The sequence below is a fragment of the Pleurodeles waltl genome, chromosome 4_1 (genome assembly GCF_031143425.1).
Source record: "Pleurodeles waltl isolate 20211129_DDA chromosome 4_1, aPleWal1.hap1.20221129, whole genome shotgun sequence".
NCBI lineage: Eukaryota > Metazoa > Chordata > Amphibia > Caudata > Salamandridae > Pleurodeles > Pleurodeles waltl.
In genome coordinates, this window is record NC_090442.1 from 339001363 (window position 1) to 339025681 (window position 24319).

The window sequence follows — 24319 nt, forward strand, 5'->3', positions numbered from 1 at the left end:
CAGAGAGAACCTGACCCAGATTGAGCATTTTGAGCTCCTCCTTCCTGAAGAAGAGATTGACAGATCAAAGGTCTAGCATAGGGCAGAGGCCCATGACATTATTGGGTATGAGAAAGTGGCATGAATAGCACTCATGACCTACTTCTGGGCATAGGAAGCCTCTCTATGGCTCCCCTGGGTAAGAGCTGTAACTTCCTCACAGCGAAGTGCCAAGTGATCCTCTGTCATCTGATCGTAGGATGGTGGCATGGCTATCATGGTAGTCTCAAAGGAGAGGGAGTAGCCTCTTCGGACTATTTGCAAAACCCACCTGTCCACTGGCTCTCTGAAACAGAAGGGCGGTGGATCCCAGCATCCCCGGACATGCAGAGGCTGGTCAACATGCATGGCACAGTGGCTGGACGGGAATGGATGTGGTAGGGCACCCCTTCCGTAGCCAGGAAAGGGGAGAAAAGCAGACAGAGCAACGAGGGGCCAAATGAGCTGGCCGTAGCACAAGAATCCTTGAAGCGCTCAAATGCAGAGTCCAACAAAGGGCATGTCCCTAAGACTGGCTTAGACTTCCTCCGAAAATCCAGATGTCCTCAACCATGCATGGCGCTTAAGGGCCTCTGTCAATGCACCCGCTTTACCTGGTGAGTTGGCCATGTCCAGTCCACATCGGATTGTGAACTTTGCTGCATCTCTCCCATCCTGGAAAGCACAGCCCGGGCCTCCTCTTCTGGGACCTGTGGCAGCACTTGCGCAACCATATCCCACAGGATGAGGGAATAATGGCACAAAAAGCATGCAGTGTTCACGGATCACACTGCCAGGCTAGCGGAAGGAAACATCTTCCCCAAGTGTGTCCAGCCTCTTGGATTCCCTACTCGGGCGCAGAAGGGAACACGCCCTTGGATGACCAAGCTCTCAGGGGTGGGGTGTTGTGCGAGGAAACTCAGGTCGCCGTAGGAGGGCGATAGCAGCAGGCAATTGTCCTGTTCACAGGAGCCCCCCTGCTAGGTTTGGACCAGACATGCAATGGCTTCACTGAAGGGGAGCAGGGGTTCGGAGGAGGAAGCTCCAGGCTGAAGCACCTAAGGCAGCTCAAGGTCCAGGACCTCAGCTGCTCTTCGCAGCACCATAGAGTATGAAGGAGAATGCATGCCAGTTTCTTAGGAATAGTCCAGTCAACTGGCTTCACCCAAGTCTGCACGCCAGTCCCAAAGAGTCTTGAAGCTGGGATTCTAAAGGTTCCAGGGACTCCTCCCATTCCTCACCATACCCTAGCCCGTAAGTAACAGGCTCAGGATTCTACATAGGAGGCACGGCTCCTGTCGGTGTTGGAGTCAGTGTTGTACAATGCCCTCTATGGCTCTGGTGCTGGAGTCTGCAATGAGGAACTGAAGGTGGTGGTGGTGCTGGGGGAGGGGGTAGGGGGGGGGGGGGGGGTATAGTGGGGAAGGTAGGACCAACGCCATCCCAGATCCAAGCATGGATCCATGGGTGCCACTGTCATGGATTCCAGACGGGCCCCTTCCAACTCCATGGGGCCAGAATGCACTCCAGCGGTGTCAGACACCCAAAATGAGGCGCATGGGCTCATAAAACTCTTAACTGGCCAGGGGTTGTGTCCGGTCCTGGAAACTAGGGGAGACACGGCCCAGACACAGGCTTTGCAGATGGAGGCCTAGAACGACGATGCTCCCTCATCCCACTGACAGCCAGATGGCGTGAAGTCGAAGAACGTTTTGCTTTCTTCAACTTCTTCTTGTATATCGATTCAATCGATTGTCCTGAGGACTTAGAGTGGGACGACGATGAAAGGAGACTCTGGGACCTTCTTCTCAACCGGGACCTCGACTTACATGGAGTTGAGAGTTGGGCTGCTACCAGCTTTGGGAACCGCTCTGTAAGGAAATGCCTCCTTGGCATGGTTACCCCCTGACTTTTTGCCTTTGCTGATGCTATGTTTTGAATTGAAAGTGTGCTGAGGCCTGCTAACCAGGCCCCAGCACCAGTGTTCTTTCCCTAACCTGTACTTTTGATTCCAGCATTGGCACACCCCGGCATCCAGATAAGTCCCTTGTAACTGGTACCTCTGGTACCAAGGGCCCTGATGCCAGGGAAGGTCTCTAAGGGCTGCAGCATGTATTATGCCACCCTGGAGACCCCTCACTCAGCAGACACACTGCTTACCAGCTTGTGTGTGCTAGTGAGAACAAAATGAGTAAGTCGACATGGCACTCCCCTCAGGGTGCCATGCCAGCCTCTCACTGCCTATGCAGTATAGGTAAGACACCCCTCTAGCAGGCCTTACAGCCCTAAGGCAGGGTGCACTATACCATAGGTGAGGGTACCAGTGCATGAGCACTGTGCCCCTACAGTGTCTAAGCAAAACCTTAGACATTGTAAGTGCAGGGTAGCCATAAGAGTATATGGTCTGGGAGTCTGTTTTACACGAACTCCACAGCACCATAATGGCTACACTGAAAATTGGGAAGTTTGGTATCAAACTTCTCAGCACAATAAATGCACACTGATGCCAGTGTACATTTTATTGTAAAATACACCACAGAGGGCACCTTAGAGGTGCACCCTGAAACCTAACCGACTATCTGTGTAGGCTGACTGGTTCCAGCAGCCTGCCACACTAGAGACATGTTGCTGGCCCCATGGGGAGAGTGCCTTTGTCACTCTGAGGCCAGTAACAAAGCCTGCACTGGGTGGAGATGCTAACACCTCCCCCAGGCAGGAGCTGTAACACCTGGCGGTGAGCCTCAAAGGCTCACCCCTTTGTCACAGCACAGCAGGGCACTCCAGCTTAGTGGAGTTGCCCGCCACCTCCGGCCACGGCCCCCACTTTTGGCGGCAAGGCTGGAGGGAACAAAGAAAGCAACAAGGAGGAGTCACTGGCCAGTCAGGACAGCCCCTAAGGTGTCCTGAGCTGAAGTGACTCTAACTTTTAGAAATCCTCCATCTTGCAGATGGAGGATTCCCCCAATAGGATTAGGGATGTGACCCCCTCCCCTTGGGAGGAGGCACAAAGAGGGTGTACTCGCCCTCAGGGCTAGTAGCCATTGGCTACTAACCCCCCAGACCTAAACACGCCCTTAAATTTAGTATTTAAGGGCTCTCCCTGAACCTAGAAATTAGATTCCTGCAACTACAAGAAGAAGGACTGCTGAGCTGAAAGACCCCTGCAGAGGAAGACCAGAAGACACCAACTGCCTTGGCCCCAGACTTACCGGCCTGTCTCCTGCCTTCCAAAGAACCCTGCTCCAGCGACGCTTTCCAAGGGACCAGCGACCTCTGAATCCTCCGAGGACTGCCCTGCTTCGAAAAAGACAAGAAACTCCCGAGGACAGCGGCACTGCTCCAAAAGAACTGCAACTTTGTTACAAGGAGCAGATTTAAAGACCCCTGCAACTCCCCGCAAGAAGCGTGAGACTTGCAACACTGCACCCGGCGACCCCGACTCGACTGGTGGAGAACAACCAACTCAGGGAGGACCCTCCGGCGACTCTACGACTGTGAGTAACCAAAGTTGTCCCCCCTGAGCCCCCACAGCGACGCCTGCAGAGGGAATCCCCAGGCTCCCCCTGACCGCGACTGTCTGAACTCCATTTCCCGACGGCTGGAAAAGACCCTGCACCCGCAGCCCCCAGCCTCTAAAGAAACGGAACTTCTGTGCAGGAGTGACCCCCAGGAGGCCCTCTCCCTTGCCCAGGTGGTGGCTACCCAGAGGAGCCCCCCCCTTGCCTGCCTGCGACGCTGAAGAGATCCCTTGATCTCTCATTGACTTCCATTGAAAACCCGACGCGTGTTTGCACACTGCACCCGGCCGCCCCCGCGCTGCTGAGGGTGTACTTTCTGTGCTGACTTGTGTCCCCCCCGGTGCCCTACAAAACCCCCCTGGTCTGCCCTCCGAAGACGCGGGTACTTACCTGCTGGCAGACTGGAACCGGGGCACCCCCTTCTCTCCATTATAGCCTATGTGTTTTGGGCACCTCTTTGACCTTTGCACCTGACCGGCCCTGAGCTGCTGGTGTGATAACTTTGGGGTGCTCTGAACCCCCAACGGTGGGCTACCTTTGACCAAAAACTCAAACCTGTAAGTGACTTACTTACCTGTGAAAACTAACAATAACTTACCTCCCCCAGGAACTGTGAAAATTGCACTGTGTCCACTTGTAAAACAGCTTATTGTGTTTTATGTAAAAAGTATACATGCTAAAGTAATGATTCAAAGTTCCTAGAGTACTTACCTGCAATACCTTTCAAATGAGCTATTACATGTAAAATTTGAACCTGTGGTTCTTAAAATAAACTAAGAAAAGATATTTTTCTATAACAAAACCTATTGGCTGGATTTGTCTCTGAGTGTGTGTACCTCATTTATTGCCTATGTGTATGTACAACAAATGCTTAACACTACTCCTTGGATAAGCCTACTGCTCGACCACACTACCACAAAATAGAGCATTAGTATTATCTCTTTTTACCACTATTTTACCCCTAAGGGGAACCCTTGGACTCTGTGCATGCTATTCCTTACTTTGAAATAGCACATACAGAGCCAACTTCCTACACGCTCCATCAAAGCCTTCGGATGCATGGACCGACACTCTGAGCACGACTTCGGGTCATGGTAGCACTCCAAACACTAAAGGCACACAAGTGCAGATTCATCACTGACATCGCCCGATGACAGGATCTGCAGGGCTTGAACCCAGCCGTCCTAGATGACATCTTCGACACACCAGGATTTCTACAATTCGAAAAGAAACTGACAAAGTCAAAAAAGGCCAGTCAAAAAATGAGTGAGGGCTAGCATGCTTCAGATCAGCACTAGCTGGCGCGGAAAAAAAATTAATTATGTTAATGCATCGGCATGGCGCCTCTATGGGACCCACAACACATCCGGCAAGCGTGATGACAGACGCAGGGCCAATCAACGCCATCTAACTGTGTGCAGGGGTATTGTGCGAGAAAAATCTCCGGATGCAGACTGACCCCGTCGGAAACTCAAAAGGTAAGGAATCTGCAACTAGAAGTCTCAATGGGGGATGGACGGTACGTTGACCAGAGAACAAAACTGCAGACCATGGATTGACAAGGGTTGAACAGGAGAACGTGAACATATGTCTCAACAACCAGACGAGAATTGTATATATAAGAATGTTAAAGGCTTAGTTACTAGATTTTGCAACAACGTGTGTCACCAGGTCAGTCTAACAAGATTTTAGAGAAAAGCCTAACAAGGATGGTTTTAGGACTCGTGTATATGATGGCACAAGAAGTTTCTGATACAAGAACTCACTTAGGCTGGAAACACTTCAATTTTCCACTGCCCAATACTCTACTAATACGTTTATTGTCAATAAGGCATTCAATGCTCAATACTGTGAGTTTTTATTATACTTATACATTTATTGCAAAAGAACCACAGTACCTAATACCTAGTAAAGTAAGCCCCTGCCCCCCCCCCCCAGAGCCTTTAGACAATATTTCAGCGCAGGAGTGCTGGAAAACATCAGGAAAGTCACCCCAGGACACTCCTCTTTCAACAGAGTTAAAGGAACACAATTTTAGGGTGGAGTCTCCCGTAGTGAGCTGCCACTCTCCTGGCAGCCCCAGAGTCTATTTTTGGCAGGGGCGATACCCCTGCCCTTCCTGTGAGACCACAGAACCAAATATGCAAACTTCCTTAAGTGCCCAAGAGGCTTCTGGGACACACTTTTGCTCTCAGGCTCTTTCCGGTGGTCATGGAGGATTATTATTTTTAAATAAAATGCGCTTTTGGGAAGTGTACTTATTTTCGATGACCAAAGGAAATGGGCCACCTGGGATTCAGTGAGCCCGATCTGCCTGCCTCAACATCCAACTGACACTGTCTCCTCTGCTGGCTTGGGGAGAGCAGTCTTAGTCTCATCTGCAGGCACAGGCAGGTACTCCTGCGCACCATTTTCCCTCCTCCACCTAGACATGGGCACAGGGATTAGGAGGCAGCAGTCATCACAGAGCTTTTTGGGCTCTGGCCCTCCAAGGGAGCTTTAATTCAGAGCAGTGCGACACTCTGCTCTATCTACGGGGCAACAGCATGCTCAGGTATGTAGAATTTAATGGGAGCAGTGGGGTGCTACCAGGGCAATCTGCTCACCCAAGAGCCTAGTACTCTCTGTATATGTTCCAAAATCCTAACAGGGGACACCATGCAAGCCCTACACCTGGGAATGCACTCGGTCTGGCCTTGGGGGACCTATCACTAGGCCAAAACATGAAGAGACCTTTTGATGTTTTAGAAAAGGCTGGTGCACAGATTTACAAAGGGTATGTGGCAGTTTATCCTGGGTGATAGGCTCTAACCATCAGGAGTATCCATTTTGTGCTTCTTAAAACTTTGTTTTCCAGAAGCTGTTTCTTTTGCAGCTCCCACTCCGATGTAGGTAAGCTTAGGGCATGCACTTTAGCTCTTCACTCAGCGGACCTGTAACACTGTTTGGGCTTCTGCAACTTTTCCTTGGCCACAGTCTAGCATTTAATCAGGAGTCCCCCACCTACAGGACTGGGGCAAGGGAGAAGGACTGGGGCAAGGGAGAAGGGAACTTAAATGCGTCAGAGCTCTTTCCTCACATGACAACATCCACATACCATAGCACATAGGTTTAGATGCCCACAAAGATGCACTGCTCCAGGATGCACAGCAAATGTTTGGAACTATTGAGAAGCACATGGTATCTGTCCATCCAGGCTAGTGCAAGTGATGAAAAAGACTACAGTATAGTTGCAGTAGGCTGATTTCAAAGATGTGTTTAAGACTGAAATAACCGCTAGCCATTGCACGCATGCGCGCACACACACACACACACACACACACACACACACGCACGCACGCACACTTACTCTGCATGCAAACTCACTCTCCTCCCACACCCACCTCCTCTCAACTGAGATATATATATATATATATATATATATATGGAAAATGTCACTTACCCAGTGTACATCTGTTCGTGGCATTAGTCGCTGCAGATTCACATGCTGTGCACAGTCCGCCATCTGGTGTTGGGCTCGGAGTGTTAAAAGTTGTTTTTCTTCGAAGAAGTCTTTTTGAGTCACGAGACCGAGGGACTCCTCCCATTTCGACTCCATTGCGCATGGGCGTCGACTCCATATTAGATTGTTTTCCCCGCAGAGGGTGAGGTAGGAGTTGTGTATGCTAGTAATAGTGCCCATGCAATGGAGTGAATACGTATGTACATAATGAAGCTTAAAGTAATATATTTACAAATGTACAAATGTTTAAGATCTACTTCTAAACGGCTACAGGCTGCCGGGGAGGCGGGTGGGCGCATGCGAATCTGCAGCGACTAATGCCACGAACAGATGTACACTGGGTAAGTGACATTTTCCGTTCGATGGCATGTGTAGCTGCAGATACACATGCTGTGCATAGACTAATAAGCAGTTATCTCCCCAAAAGCGGTGGTTCAGCCTGTAGGAGTTGAAGTAGTTTGAAATAATGTTCTTAGTACAGCTTGACCTACTGTTGCTTGTTGTGCAGTTAACACATCCACACAGTAGTGCTTGGTAAATGTATGAGGCGTAGACCATGTCGCTGCCTTACATATTTCATTCATTGGAATATTTCCTAGAAAGGCCATGGTAGCACCTTTCTTTCTGGTTGAGAGTGCCTTTGGTGTAATAGGCAGCTCTCTCTTTGCCTTAATATAGCAGGTTTGAATGCATTTAACTATCCATCTAGCAATGCCTTGTTTTGAAATTGGATTTCCTGTATGAGGTTTTTGAAAAGCAATAAATAGTTGTTTTGTTTTTCGAATTAGTTTTGTTCTGTCAATGTAATACATTAGCGCTCTTTTGATGTCTAATGTATGTAGTGCTCTTTCAGCTATAGAATCTGGCTGTGGGAAGAACACTGGTAATTCTACCGTTTGATTCAAGTGGAGCAGTGAAATTACCTTTGGTAAAAAATTTTGATTTGTTCGTAGGACTATTTTATTTTTGTGTATTTGAATAAATGGTTCTTGTATGGTAAAAGCTTGAATTTCACTCACTCTTCTTAGAGATGTGATGGCAATTAAAAACGCAACTTTCCACGTTAAGTATTGCATTTCACAAGAATGCATGGGTTCAAATGGTGGACCCATGAGTCGTGTTAAGACAATATTGAGGTTCCATGAAGTAACAGGTGGCGTTCTTGGTGGTATAATTCTCTTTAGGCCTTCCATAAATGCTTTTATGACTGGTAATCTAAATAATGAAGTTGAATGAGTAATTTGCAGGTAAGCTGATATTGCGGCAAGATGTATCTTTATGGAAGAGAAAGCTAGATTTGATTTTTGTAAATGTAGTAAATATCCTACTATATCTTTTGGAGATGCGTGTAATGGCTGGATTTGATTATTTTGGCAGTAATAAACAAATCTTTTCCACTTATTTGCGTAGCAGTGTCTAGTGGTAGGTTTCCTAGCTTGTCTTATGACCTCCATACATTCTTGTGTGAGGTCTAAGTGTCCGAATTCTAGGATTTCAGGAGCCAAATTGCTAGATTCAGAGATGCTGGATTTGGATGTCTGATCTGTTGTTTGTGTTGTGTTAACAGATCTGGTCTGTTGGGTAGTTTGACATGAGGTACTACCGAAAGGTCTAGTAGTGTTGTGTACCAAGGTTGCCTCGCCCATGTTGGTGCTATTAGTACGAGTTTGAGTTTGTTTTGACTCAACCTGTTTACCAGATATGGAAGGAGCGGGAGAGGGGGAAAAGCATACGCAAATATCCCTGACCAGTTCATCCATAGAGCATTGCCTTGAGATTGGTCTTGTGGGTACCTGGATGCGAAGTTTTGGCATTTTGAGTTTTCCTTTGTTGCAAATAGATCTATTTGAGGTGTTCCCCAAATTTGAAAGTAAGTTTTTATTATTTGGGGGGTGAATCTCCCATTCGTGGATTTGTTGGTGATCCCGAGAGAGAGTGTCCGCTAACTGGTTCTGAATTCCTGGAATAAATTGTGCTATTAGGCGAATGTGGTTGTGAATCGCCCAATGCCATATTTTTTGTGTAAGGAGACACAACTGTGTTGAGTGCGTCCCTCCCTGTTGGTTTAAGTAATACATTGTTGTCATGTTGTCTGTTTTGACTAGAATGTATTTTGGGGTTATTATGGGCTGAAATGCTTTCAGCGCTAGAAATACCGCTAACAGTTCTAAGTGATTTATGTGAAACTGTCTTTGATGTATGTCCCATTGTCCTTGGATGCTGTGTTGATTGAGGTGTGCTCCCCACCCGGTCATGGAAGCATCTGTCGTTATGACGTATTGTGGCACTGGGTCTTGGAAAGGCCGCCCTTGGTTTAAATTTATACTGTTCCACCATAGAAGCGAGATGTATGTTTGGCGGTCTATCAACACCAGATCTAGAAGCTGACCCTGTGCTTGTGACCATTGTGATGCTAGGCAATGTTGTAAGGGCCGCATGTGCAACCTTGCGTTTGGGACAATGGCTATGCATGAAGACATCATGCCTAGCAGTTTCATTACCATTTTGACTTGTACCCTTTGTTTTGGGTACATGGCCTGTATTACATTGTGAAATGTTTGAACCCTTTGTGGACTTGGAGTGGCAATCCCTTTTGCTGTGTTGATTGTCGCTCCTAAGTATTGCTGTGTTTGACACGGCATAAGGTGTGACTTTGTGTAGTTGATCGAGAAACCTAGTTTGTGGAGGATTTGTATGACATATTTTGTGTGCTGTGAACACTGTTTTAGCGTGTTGGTTTTGATTAACCAGTCGTCTAAGTACGGGAACACATGTATTTGCTGCCTTCTGATATGTGCAGCTACTACCGCCAGGCATTTTGTAAAAACTCTTGGCGCAGTTGTTATTCCGAATGGCAACACTTTGAATTGGTAATGTATTCCTTGGAATACGAACCTTAGGTATTTTCTGTGTGAAGGATGTATTGGTATATGGAAATACGCATCCTTTAGGTCTAGTGTTGTCATGTAGTCTTGTTTGAGCAGTGGGATTACGTCTTGTAATGTAACCATGTGAAAGTGGTCTGATTTGATGTAGGTATTTAGTGTTCTGAGATCTAGTATTGGTCTCAGACTGCCGTCCTTTTTGGGTATTAGAAAGTACAGTGAGTAAACTCCTGTGTTTATTTGTAGATTTGGTACTAATTCTATTGCTTCTTTTTGTAACAATGCTTGAACTTCTAGTCCTAGAAGGTCTATATGTTGTTTTGACATACTGTGTGTTTTCGGTGGGATGTGTGGAGGGAATTTGAGAAATTCTATGCAATAACCATGCTGGATAATTGCTAAGACCCAAGTGTCCGTTGTTATTTCCTCCCAATGTTTGTAAAATTGGCTTAGTCTCCCCCCCACAGGTGTTATGTGATTGGGGTTGTGTGACTTGTAAGTCACTGTTTATTTTGAGGAGTTTTGGGGCTTGGGAACTTTCCCCTATTCTTCTGGAATTGTCCTCCTCTATATTGCCCCCGAAAACCTCCCCGCTGATATTGGCTCTGGTAAGTGGGCCATGCTTGTGATGTTGTGGTTTCTGTTGGTTGACCTCGAAACCCTCCCCTAAAAGGTGTTTTACGAAAAGTGCCTCTGCTCTGCGGGGAGTAGAGTGCGCCCATGGCTTTGGCTGTATCAGTGTCTTTCTTGAGTTTTTCAATAGCAGGGTCGACTTCCGGCCCAAACAACTGCTGTTCATTAAAGGGCATATTTAGCACGGCTTGTTGAATTTCCGGCTTGAACCCTGAAGTACGCAGCCATGCGTGCCTTCTTATTGTTATTGCAGTGTTTACTGTCCTTGCAGCCGTATCTGCTGCATCCATTGAAGACTGTATCTGATTATTTGAGATACTTTGTCCTTCTTCTACCACCTGTTGCGCCCTTTTCTGGAACTCTTTGGGTAAGTGTTCTATGAAATGCTGCATCTCATCCCAATGAGCTCTATCATATCTTGCCAAAAGTGCTTGTGAATTGGCAATGCGCCATTGGTTTGCTGCTTGTGCTGCCACCCTTTTGCCCGCCGCATCAAATTTGCAACTCTCCTTGTCTGGAGGTGGTGCGTCCCCTGAGGTATGAGTTCGCTCTCTTACGAGCTGCCCCGACAACTACGGAGTCTGGTGTCAATTGCGTTGTAATATAAACGGGATCTGTTGGCGGTGGCTTGTATTTTTTCTCCACCCTTGGAGTTATGGCTCTGCCTTTAACTGGATCTTGAAAGATCTGTTTTGAATGTTTTAGCATTCCTGGGAGCATAGGTAGGCTTTGGTACTGGCTATGGGTGGATGATAGGGTGTTAAACAAAAAATCATCCTCAATTGGTTCAGAATGCAAGTTGACGTTGTGAAAAGCAGTTGCTCTTGCGACCACCTGTGTGTAAGATGTACTGTCCTCAGGTGGCGACGGTCTTGCAGGGTACGAGTCTGGGCTGTTGTCTGATACTGGGGCGTCGTAAAGGTCCCATGCATTGGGATCATCCTGACTCGTAGTATGAGCTGGGGAGTGCATCAGTGGTGGAGTTGTTACTGGTGATGCGTGTATTGATGGTGGTGGAGATGGTGGTGGAGTTGTTTTCCTTGCCACTTTTGCCTGTGGCTGCTTGTCCTTTTGTTGAAAGGCAAGTTTTCTTTTTATTTTAATTGGGGGAAGACTGGTTATCTTCCCTGTGTCCTCATAAATGTGGAGCCTTCTTTGTGTATAGTCTGGTTCCACAGCTTCAAGTTCCTCTCCGAATCTATGCTTTTGCATTTGGGAGGTTAATCCTTGTTCCTCTGTGTAGGAACCTGTTTTCGGCTCCGAGGCTGGATGTTTCGGAACCAAAATTTTTTCGGATGTCTTTTTAGGCTCCGAAGAAACCTTTTTTTATTTTCGGCGTGGTGTCTCAGTGCCGAACTTCTTCGGTGCCGCTGTCTCGGTGCCGAATTTTTTCGGAGCCGCTGTCTCGGGTCCGAGGTTGCTGTGTGGCGGTATCTCGACCTGAGTCGGATGACTTCGCCACAAGCGTGCCCTTTATCGGTGCCGATGATCGGTCACCTATTTTTCGGGTTAAGCCATGGCCTGTTGGCGGTGGCGTCCCCTGGGCTTTTGTTGACTTCTCGTGAGTCTTACTCACGGTTTTTGGCGTTTCTTCGGCCTCGATCTCTTCCGAGTCCGACTCGTGGATGGAGAAAGCTTCTTCCTCCTCGAAACGCTCTTGTCCTGTCGGCGTCGACGCCATTTGCAATCTTCTGGCTCTTCGGTCTCTTAATGTCTTTCTCGACCGAAACGCTCGACAGGCTTCACAAGTATCTTCCTTGTGCTCGAGAGACAAGCACAAGTTACAGACCAGATGCTGATCCGTATACGGATACTTGTTATGGCATTTTGGGCAGAAGCGGAATGGGGTCCGTTCCATCAGCCTTGAAGTGACGTGTGGCCTGGCCGACCAGGCCCCAATGGGGGATCGAAAAAACCCCAAAGGGCCACCGGAGCTCTTCAGAATTAGGTGTCGATTTGTTCTAACTAACCCGATAACGAACGCAAACAATACTGACGTTTTTTTTCGAGATTCTAACTAACTTTCCGACCCGAAACACGGAGCGAAAAGGAACACGTCCGAACCCGATGGCGGAAAAAAAAACAATCTAATATGGAGTCGACGCCCATGCGCAATGGAGTCGAAATGGGAGGAGTCCCTCGGTCTCGTGACTCGAAAAGACTTCTTCGAAGAAAAACAACTTGTAACACTCCGAGCCCAACACCAGATGGCGGACTGTGCACAGCATGTGTATCTGCAGCTACACATGCCATCGAACATATATATATATATACACACACATTACAGTATAAACATGCTGTACAACCTTCATGTTTATATGAGTTCATGATAGAATGTAAACAAGATTATGTACTCCGTACAAATGGGCAGCAATTGGTTCAAATGTTTCTCCGTTTTCTGTTTGTACGTTTCCAAAAGTCATCCCAATACCCATACATCCAAACAAAACTAGTTTGTAAAGACACATTATACAAACAGGTTCACCGACCATGTTAGCGAAAATGATAAAACATTCCTACCTGGTAGTACACACTTCCAGAGGCCATATGTTTTTCCAACTGCAGTCTGCCACAACCTTAATGTGCCATCCTCTGAACCACTGGCATACAACTCTCCATCAGGACTAAATCTCACACAATGCACAGGGCCGAAATGTCCCTTGTAGGATTCTGAAAGACAACAAAACAATAATACAATATCATTAGTTTTTATAACCTTCCTACTGTGCTAAAAGGTGACTTCTATTCCAACCCGGAATATCGCATTGTTTTGTATAGAAATCATTTTTCCTTTCAACCACTGTTAGTAAGAACCATAGTGCTATGAAATTCTTCTTTTTGTATGGTCACCCCCAGTTTTTTTTTTTTTATGCTGCTGCTAGTTTTTTGATTCAGTGCACTAAAGACTGCTAAACAGAACAGTACCAGTGCCTTGACCTCAAAACTTATTTATGTTACATTGGCTATACCCAATTGGCAAGCTAACGTACCTGTAAGAACATAGTACACAGGACCTATAACTTAGCAAGTCACCCCAGGGACTGCAGCACTGGTAGTGCCACCCTGTGTGTGACAACTATAAAACGAGTCTCCCACTACGTCATTGCAGACTGGAAGAGAAATCCTGAACTGTAAGCCCAATTTTGCCATTTAAATCAACAACAAAGTCTAATCTCCCCCTGAAACATGTTTAAGTTACACAAGGAGCTAGAATCCGAGACAGCTTTCTACCCTACTAGTGAGACGTGCTAATGACTCCCAGGAAAGGAGACAACAGGGGCCTGCACTAGAGAGGTGTTGCCTCGCTCTCCTGTAGCAAGCCACAAGGGTGTTGGCACAAAAAGCTAGCTTTATACCTGAAGTCGCCTTTGAGGAGCAAATGGAGAACACTTGGGGGAGGAGCAGCCCCAATGCTTAGGCAGACTAGCTTGCATCCAGTGAACAGAGGGAAAACCTGTTGTCAAACCTGTTTTTTCAGGGGTGTGTAGTCCCATTGGTAGCCACACCTCTAGGTTGTGCGAGGGAATCGCTGGGCGGCGAGGTGTTCTGCCATTTTGAAAGTGGGCAGAATGGTGCATCTTGGGATAGCCAGATGCCACACCTCCCAAGAGGTGGTTATCAGGAGGCAGAATCTTCATATCTCCCCCAGCCTCTGCTGTGCAGCACCAGAGACTAAGACTTGACGCTCGAAGTTGCATCTAAGTTCGCTGATCCTGGGAGAGTCACTGAAGTGCAGCTTGGTCACTCAGAAGACAAGTTAGCATTTAGGGAAGGATTAGGCTGTGAACGTAATATCGGGCGACTGGTAGCTCGGTGGCTGCTGGATTTCTATCAGTACCAAGAGGACTTTGAGGGATGTCAACCCTGTGACCAGGACCACCTCACCCCTTTTGTGGACCGAGGAGTAGCCGCAGGAAGACCCCCGTCAACCGCATCGCATCCACAGCATCCTTGAGTATTTTCAGCATCCTTAATCCCTTGCATCAGCAGCCCTGCCAAGTGCCATGCCCGAAGGGTTAGACTAACACATTTTAGTGCAGGTGTCTGCATCACCACACTAAAATGTGTTAGTCACGCATGTAGAGCTCCCTGGCACTGTAGGGATCACGAGGTGCTCCAAAAGCAGCCCATTCCCGGCTCTGTATCTGTGCATTGCCATCGGCTCTGCTAATCTGCCAATTTAGCCTGTCAGCCTGAGACTCACTTTTCTATGGTTACTAGGGGCGGTCAGTTGCAGCAGAAGAGGAGTTGTGTGGCACCTGATTTTACTGGCTCCTCTGAAACAGTATTTGTGACATTAATAGGGCTAACAACTTGGTATGTGAAACTGAGTACAGGAATGAACAAGCTCCAGATTAGGAGTGGCAGCGCTGGCCTTAGATCTCTCATAAAACAGTTCACTTTACAGGGTATGGTGTATACCAGCTAAATACAGTGGACCGGTTAAGGACTCAGCTCATAAAATTAGGGGCCTTGCCTCACTTATTCATTGTTCGCAGTAGGATCCTGGGATCTCAGTGAGGATTGAGGTATGGTGACCCCACCCAAAAGCACCAGACAGAACCTTGTGTTAGTGGGAAAGAGTATCTCCGGGGCTAGTTATGAGCGCTGTGGTGAATGTCTTATCCAGTGGGTTACAGGTTGTTGAGGACTGGCTCCCCCTCATCTGCAATCAAAGAGGACAAAGGGGCGAATTCAGGCTAAACAATATGTCGAGATTGTGGCACGAAGGGCCCTCTGGATGCACCTCATAATGAAACCATCCATCTGAGTGGCCACGGGAGGTAGGCCTCATCCGTTATGTTCACCAAGTGACCAGCAGGAAACATGTCAAAGGTGTGGAGTGCATATCGTCTGAGAGTACGCTGTATTAGTAGTTCAACAGTAAAGGGCAGCCAGGGATTGGACGCCAAAAGTAGCTATGGCGAATAGAGGAGGGTGCCTCCTAAAAGTTGTAGGAACTCTTTCCATGGCCAGCTGGTAGTGGAGTGTGGTTGGATGTCAGTGGGAGCCCAGAGGGGAGAAGAGAAGCAAGCAAGATAGGGGTGGCCAGGTCGATTTCAGTGTACGGGATACAGGCAACGGGATGAAACCAATAGTGGGTATATTGGCACTGTGACCCTAGGTGATATAATTGCATGTGGGGTACACCAAACCCGCCTCGCTCGTATGGCAACACCAGTGTGGCCCAGCTGAAGCGAGGGGGCCAACCTCCCCAAAGCAGTTTCAGGAGAAGACTTAGCAGCATGGCGAAAAACAAGTTAGTAAGCCAGATTGGTATACTATGAAATAAATACAAAAAAAAAAATGGGGAAGTATGACCATCTTTATTATGGCAATGCGGCCGGCCACCGAAAGAGGGAGCCTACTCCAGTAATCTATCTAAGAGGTTAATTTATCTATAGCAAGGTCATAACGGAGTCTGATCACCTGTTTTTTGTCCCGTGGAGCATGACGCCCAAATATCTGCCGGGTCCCGGACACCAAGCCAAGGGGAAATTTGCTGTGAAAGGGGATAGTGGAGTGGGTGAGTGGGAACAAGTCTGATTTAGAACAATTGATATGAAGGCCAGAAATTGACCCTTAGTGGGTAAACTCACGAAGTATAGGTGGGAGATTAACAGAGGGATGGCATACTGTAGGAAGTTGGCTCTGTATGTGCTATTTCAAAGTAAGGAATAGCATGCACAGAGTCCAAGGGTTCCCCTTAGAGGTAAAATAGTGGTAAAAAGAGATAATACTAATGCTCTATTTTGTGGTAGTGTGGTCGAGCAGTAGGCTTATCCAAGGAGTAGTGTTAAGCATTTGTTGTACATACACAGACAATAAATGAGGAACACACACTCAGAGACAAATCCAGCCAATAGGTTTTGTTATAGAAAAATATCTTTTCTTAGTTTATTTTAAGAACCACAGGTTCAAATTTAACATGTAATATCTTGTTTGAAAGGTATTGCAGGTAAGTACATTAGGAACTTTGAATCATTTGAATTGCATGTATACTTTTCAAGTTATTCACAAATAGCTATTTCAAAAGTGGACACTTAGTGCAATTTTCACAGTTCCTGGGGGAGGTAAGTTTTTGTTAGTTTTACCAGGTAAGTAAGACACTTACAGGGTTCAGTTCTTGGTCCAAGGTAGCCCACCGTTGGGGGTTCAGAGCAACCCCAAAGTTACCACACCAGCAGCTCAGGGCCGGTCAGGTGCAGAGTTCAAAGTGGTGCCCAAAACGCATAGGCTCCAATGGAGAGAAGGGGGTGCCCTGATTCCAGTCTGCCAGCAGGTAAGTACCCGCGTCCTCGGGGGGCAGACCAGGGGGGTTTGTAGGGCACCGGGGGGGACACAAGCCCACACAGAAATTTCACCCTCAGCGGCGCGGGGGCGGCCGGGTGCAGTGTTAGAACAAGCGTCGGGTTCGCAATGGAAGTCAATGAGAGATCAAGGGATCTCTTCAGCGCTGCAGGCAGGCAAGGGGAGGCTTCCTCGGGGAAACCTCCACTTGGGCAAGGGAGAGGGACTCCTGGGGGTCACTTCTGCAGTGAAAGTCCGGTCCTTCAGGTCCTGGGGGCTGCGGGTGCAGGGTCTTTTCCAGGCGTCGGGACTTAGGTTTCAGAGAGTCGCGGTCAGGGGAAGCCTCGGGATTCCCTCTGCAGGCGGCGCTGTGGGGGCTCAGGGGGGACAGGTTTTGGTACTCACAGTCGTAGAGTAGTCCGGGGGTCCTCCCTGGGGTGTTGGTTCTCCACCAGCCGAGTCGGGGTCGCCGGGTTGCAAGTCTCACGCTTCTTGCGGGGAGATTGCAGGGTTCTTTAAAGCTGCTCCTTTGGATAAAGTTGCAGTCTTTTTGGAGCAGGTCCGCTGTCCTCGGGAGTTTCTTGTCGTCGTCGAAGCAGGGCAGTCCTCAGAGGATGCAGAGGTCGCTGGTCCCTTTGGAAGGCGTCGCTGGAGCAGAGTTCTTTGGAAGGCAGGAGATAGGCCGGTGAGTTTCTGGAGCCAAGGCAGTTGTTGTCTTCTGGTCTTCCTCTGCAGGGGTTTTCAGCTAGGCAGTCCTTCTTCTTGTTGTTGCAGGAATCTAATTTCTAGGTTCAGGGAGAGCCCTTAAATACTAAATTTAAGGGCGTGTTTAGGTCTGGGGGGTTAGTAGCCAATGGCTACTAGCCCGGAGGGTGAGTACACCCTCTTTGTGCCTCCTCCCAAGGGGAGGGGGTCACATCCCTAATCCTATTGGGGGAATCCTCCATCTGCAAGATGGAGGATTTCTAAAAGTTAGAGTCACCTCAGCTCAGGACACCTTAGGGGCTGTCCTGACTGGCCAGTGACTCCTCCTTGTTGCTTTCTTTGTTCCCTCCAGCCTTGCCGCCAAAAGTGGGGGCCGTGGCCGGAGGGGGCGGGCAACTCCACTAAGCTGGAGTGCCCTGCTGGGCTGTGACAAAGGGGTGAGCCTTTGAGGCTCACCGCCAGGTGTTACAGCTCCTGCCTGGGGGAGGTGTTAGCATCTCCACCCAGTGCAGGCTTTGTTACTGGCCTCAGAGTGACAAAGGCACTCTCCTCATGGGGCCAGCAACATGTCTCTAGTGTGGCAGGCTGCTGGAACCAGTCAGCCTACACAGATAGTCGGTTAAGTTTCAGGGGGCACCTCTAAGGTGCCCTCTGTGGTGTATTTTACAATAAAATGTACACTGGCATCAGTGTGCATTTATTGTGCTGAGAAGTTTGATACCAAACTTCCCAGTTTTCAGTGTAGCCATTATGGTGCTGTGGAGTTCGTGTAAAACAGACTCCCAGACCATATACTCTTATGGCTACCCTGCACTTACAATGTCTAAGGTTTTGCTTAGACACTGTAGGGGCACAGTGCTCATGCACTGGTACCCCTACCTATGGTATAGTGCACCCTGCCTTAGGGCTGTAAGGCCTGCTAGAGGGGTGTCTTACCTATACTGCATAGGCAGTGAGAGGCGGGCATGGCACCCTGAGGGGAGTGCCATGTCGACTTACTCATTTTGTTCTCACTAGCACACACAAGCTGGTAAGCAGTGTGTCTGTGCTGAGTGAGGGGTCTCTAGGGTGGCATAATACATGCTGCAGCCCTTAGAGACTTTCCCTGGCATCAGGGCCCTTGGTACCAGAGGTACCAGTTACAAGGGACTTATCTGGATGCCAGGGTGTGCCAATTGTGGAATCAAAAGTACAGGTTAGGGAAAGAACACTGGTGCTGGGGCCTGGTTAGCAGGCCTCAGCACACTTTCAATTCAAAACATAGCATCAGCAAAGGCAAAAAGTCAGGGGGTAACCATGCCAAGGAGGCATTTCCTTACACATACAAAAAGCAGAATATCATCAGCATTTAAGGAGAGAAGTACTGGGCCAGTTTTAAATTGCAGACCATGGTGCATGTGTTTTTCCTGAAGATGTCGGACCAGGGGGTCCATCGCAATGATGAAAAGAAGGGGGTGGGGGGCTTAACAGTGGACAGCCCTGTCTAGTTTTCCTCGTTACTGCAAAAGGAGCAGTTAAAGTGCCATTGGCTCTATTTCAATGCTGTTGGCTCAGAGTATAGTAACATGATCATAGCAAAATATTTCATGGCATACCCAGCTAACAGAGCGCAGCATGTAGAAAAGGTCATTCTAGTGAATCGAAAGCCTTTTCAGCACAGAGTAAGGCTACAGCTGCAGGGGTGCCAAAGGATATTCGATTAAGAACTTACAAAAAACAGTGTTAAATTCAGGGATGTGGAGCGCTGAAGGATGAAAGCCGACTGGACCGGTGGGATGTTCTGTTCCATTCTTCTTCAATTGTTTTGGAACTGTTTAAATGCTTTACACTTGTTCCTCTCTGTAAGCCTTGCTGCTCAGAGCGACAGCTACCTAGTATTGAGCTGAGGGTTTGACAAACGACACCTATAAGTCTTGAAGGGGTTGCTAAGTGTACTGCAAGGGGAGGCTGCACAACAACACTATATAATACTCTTCATTTCCACACGCATAGTATGTTATTACCAGTATGATCAATCAGAATATGTAAGAAGTGAAAGCAACAAGTCCAATGGCTTTTAATTCAGAACATGTTATTTGACAAATACAAAATATTTACTTGAAGTCTCAATTCACTAGGGGTGGGTGGTGAGCTCCGCTGGCAGTTAACAGAGTTTTCCGTGCTCTACTTGAAGCGCGGAGTTCAGCCAAAAACTCTGCTAACCCCGGCTACAGAGTGGAGCTCACTGACATGTCGGCGCACTGCAGCCCAGTTATTGGCCACACAGTGCAAGTGCAGAACCATAACTGGGCTGCACTTTACCATCTGCCCAAAATGAAGACAACATTTGCCCTACGAAATGGAAGGAGACACCTAGCTAAGGCTTTGCTTTCTGACGGTCAGCGGTATGGAGCTGCTGCAAGCTGCTGCTGAGGGGCTGCAACGGCGCCAGCTCTGAATCCAGGCCTCCCTCCTTTCAGTACCCTCAGCAGCTTGGGAACAGGGGCAGAGGGAGGCAGAGAGCCAGGCCACTGGCAACGGGGACCCTGGACCCAGACAGCATTCAGTCTTAGGTCAGACTGACTCTTCTTTCGCTTTCTATGTGGACACGGGGCGGCACTGGGCATGGACAGTATTTGCACGAGGGGGTCTGTGCTTGGAAAAAGGAAACTTGCAGTCAGAGCGCCACTTGAAAAGAACCTGTCTCCCCTGTGTCCCTGGGAAAGGAAATGGTGTTATGGGGTACGGTGCTGAGGCCAGCATGGAGAGTGGAGACTAAGTGAGTATCAGCTGCTGAGTGGGCCGGCAGCCCCCGCCAGATAGAGATGTGGGTAGCATGAGAGAGTACCTTAGAGCCCAGTGGCAAGCAAAGCTAGACACTTTGTGAAAATATCAGGCTGCTGGTGGTGAGCCAGTGTGCTGCTGCTAGTGCCAAAACGAAAGAGCAGTCTGAGGCTGTAAGAGCAGGGGAAGTGATTGCAAGGCTGGTGCAAGATAGGGGGTGTGCTTGGCAATCCGTAGCAAGTTTGTGAAGGAGGGCAGTTGGTGAAGGGAAGTGTGCAGGTGTGGTTGAGAGCAGCAGGCTCCAGGCCAGTGGGCTGTGTCAGCACAAGAGGCCTGAATGCACCCGATCTCGGAAGTGCTAAGAAGAGTCGGGCCTGGTTACTAACCAGGTTCGACCCTGCTTAGCACTTCCGAGATCAGGCACATTCAGGCCAGGGTTGACACTGAAACATGGAGTACAGATGCCTGATGTCATCTTCTGCCCATCATTTGAACAGCCAAAGAAAAATCACAGGTATGGAAACAAAAGAAAGACAAGGTAAATACAATTACAAGTGAACTAGGAAACGTATTAGCCCTTTGGAGTCCTCTCTAGCTGCCTTGTAACAAAGTGTATGCGATATAACAGGAATTCAATTCGGACACAAAATGCGTTTGTAGAGATTAATTAAAAAAAAATGATTACACTTATTGTGTACTGAAGTGAGTTTAACGCTAAGGAACATTAATAATAGCAAATACAAGTCCAATTTACAATGTGTCGAACATACATAAGCATTAAGCAGTAGCATCCGTAAAGCTAATTTCCTTTTTTTCCGTATCAATAATTCCGTTGAAATGCAGTAAGTACAGCTCCTTTCTAAGATGTCCACCCGAAGTCCAGTTACTCGCCCCGCCTGTCTCTGCGTTCACTCCTGACGCCTGCCCTGGCTGCCAGGTGCAGGGAGGCAACCAGGAGTCTAGCAATGACCAAGGGTGTCCTCTGAGCACAGAGCAAGAGCTCTTTGCCTGCTACTGCTACCTAGGGCAGGTAGCATTCCGACCCTCGCCGAACTCCGCGGAATTTCACAGAGCAGAACTCCGTGAGCTCTCCCACCCCTAGAATTCACCTGCGAGCCTCAGAGCCATCAACCCCTTGACGCTACCAACACTGATTGGGGTATAACCAGTGCTTTAAATAACACAAGCAAAGAGCTCCAGGTTTTTCTAAACAGAACCACCGGTCCATTGGTTGTGTCATGCCCGCGGCCTTAATGTTACGCTGCTATAAAGAGGTAGTCTGCATTTCATTTAGCAGGGAACTTGGCTGCAGTACATTTAATGTTACAGTGGTGAAATTCCCTTTGCGGCGGTTCCGTAGTTTTGGCTGTTTTCATTAAACTCGCCGCCGTCAGGTGTACGGCCTTCAATTTATTTCATATTAATGCGTTTGTTAAATACATTTTCCATTTGGCCATTTTTCTTACAGCAACTCCCCTACCGATGGGACTGAGAATGTGAAGCAAAAATATCCAAGGTGTTAAAAAATACAGCCAAAGTAGAACGCAGCCCACTACTTTCACCAAACGAGTAATTCAATTCACCAGGGCCGTGCTTACGTCTTAAAATGTTTTAACTGCCAATAAACTTTAGTACATACAATACTGCCACCTAGCGGCATATGCCATATAATATTACATAGGAATTCATTTTAAATCACTGTATCTACACAGTAGATCTAGCTTTTTCGTAGAGGGGTTGCAGAAACTCAATACAAGTTCAAATCATTTTCGTTACCATAGTTAAATAAATTACCAACGCTAATCGTTACCTGTTATCACACCGTTCAACACTTGATAAGTGCCGCTTCCAACACAACCTACTAGACGAACACTTTAGTTAACTCTTAAATACTAGGTGAGCACGTATATCCAGTGATTAAGACCCAGCTACTGGCTGGGAAATGGAGATTCTAATTCATAGTCTATCCCACCTGTAACACATACGTAAGATGACGGTAAAATGTAAAGTAAGTCACCTGGGGAGATCTGCATTCAGACCCTTTCATAACCACTAACACCGTCACCGTCCTTTCCAGGTAGATTTATTCTTTCCAACCACACACTTGTGCACACATCCTGCTTCTTGGCCGGGAAACCGCTTCAGCGATCCACATAGGGGTATGAAGAGCAGTACAGACACAGTCAATTAGTCAATCCAGCTCATTTAAAAAATATAGTTTTTTCACAATTTCATATATATGACATACATTTCATTGCAATTTTTCTTCCACCCATTCAACTGGCACACGAAGAAATCATAAAAGTCACACTGAACTGGTCACAAAATTTTAACACGGAACAATCATTTTCTCATCTTTTGAATATTCCCCAGACGTCAGACTTGATTTGGAACAAATTTCAGCAGTACCGCGACATGCTGCGAGGTGGCGCCGTGTAGCTCCACACCCACGCTGCTAAAGGAAACGACATGCAGAGCCTGTATAGGCACCACCCCTGCTCGGTAACGTCTGTTCATTTCTTCACATGCCTCTAGAGATGGATCCACAGCGCCTGCCTCGTCTTTCTGAAACTTACCTTGACTGTCCAAAACTTCAGCATGCGAGGGGTGTAATTCCTGAAAACTACAAGTTTCAAGCCTTCTAGGGACTGTTGTAAACAAATGTCTGAGACATGAAATATCCCATCAGGTGTGCCTTTGAGAAGGGGGAGTTTACGAGGCCCCTGGGCACTTTAATGCCAACTTTGCCACCTGAGGAGGCAGATCCAATTGTTCTTTTCAAAGCAGAGTCAATGCCAGTCCAAACTTGTGGGAAGTCGCGTTCAAATCCAACCAAGGCGTAAGTCAGTTGAATTTCCCCCTTGAGCATATGCAGGGTCATCACTTTATGCAATCTCTTTCGGAACAGATTCAGACGATGATTATGATCTGGGTGATGACTTTGCTCAGCCCTATCAAGATTGGGAGATATACAAGAGCTTAGTTGCCTTTGTACCTTCCCAGAGACACAGCACTATTTCCTCCCTCTGGGTCAGCCCCAGAAAATTCTGCTTCCTATGCCATGGTAATGCGTAGCGCAGCCACAATTGTCAACCTACAGGTTCCTCTCCTATAGGTCAAAACAAACATTTTAATCAAAGTTCTTCAGCCTGGGCAGACATCATCGAAACCTCTCTTGCCCATTAATGAGGCACTGTCAAGCAGCTTACTAGGTGCTTAGGGTCAAACTGTTCCAGCCCCCCGGTCAATCATTAGATTGCCAGATACCATCGCCCTGCTCCTGGTGACCTGGATTTTCTTTCTCAGCACCCCTCAGACAGCCTTGCGGTCTGTCTACTTCTCCTGACAGAGAATCTAAGAGACTGGAACTGTTTGGAATACATGTCTTCTCTTCCACCAGCCTGGCCATCAATTCAGTTAATGCGAACTGCTTCTTGCGTCGTTAATCCTACACCTTTTGGGACTCAGTGGCGCAAGTCCCCTCTAGTGACCCTGATGATCCTGTCTAAGGTGATTCAATATGGTTGCGATCTGGCCAAGTTCACAATTTGTTGCTACTTTGACACCACTGATTCCATCTGGCGGGTATTAGCACCAGTGTTGCAATTCACAGCATGCTCGGCTGCGCTCTACTGGTTTCTCCAGCGATGACCTACATGATGGACATGCCCTTGGATGTGACACCTATTGGGGGACAATGCTGACTCTGCTCTCAAGAGGCTTAAGGACAGTAGAACTACGGCTTGCTCTCTGCGCCTTGCTGCCACCTTGCCAAATGCAGAGGTTCCACAGTTCCTTTCACAGCTTTGTGCGATGGGCCCCCTTACCACCAGCTGGTTCAGCTATCAAAGGCGACCCAGCAGTGTCATGGCAGAAGTGCCCACTGCCCCACAGCCAAGATTAGTGGGCCTCCAAACCCAGTGCGCCTCCCCAACACCCACACCAAGCCACTTTAGCGTCTCCTTCTAAGGGCACAGCCACCTGGTGAGAGGCAGAATCCACTG

The 24319-nt window shown here is 47.8% G+C and overlaps 1 protein-coding gene across 1 annotated transcript in view; it reads right to left on the reverse strand.

Moving 5' to 3' along the window:
• Positions 1-24319, reverse strand: part of STRAP (serine/threonine kinase receptor associated protein) — a 137972-nt gene that overhangs the window by 25437 nt on the left and 88216 nt on the right. The window contains exon 8 of the mRNA XM_069228472.1: positions 13077-13226. Coding sequence (XP_069084573.1) covers positions 13077-13226 — 150 coding nt within the window. The remainder of the gene's footprint in view (positions 1-13076; positions 13227-24319) is intronic.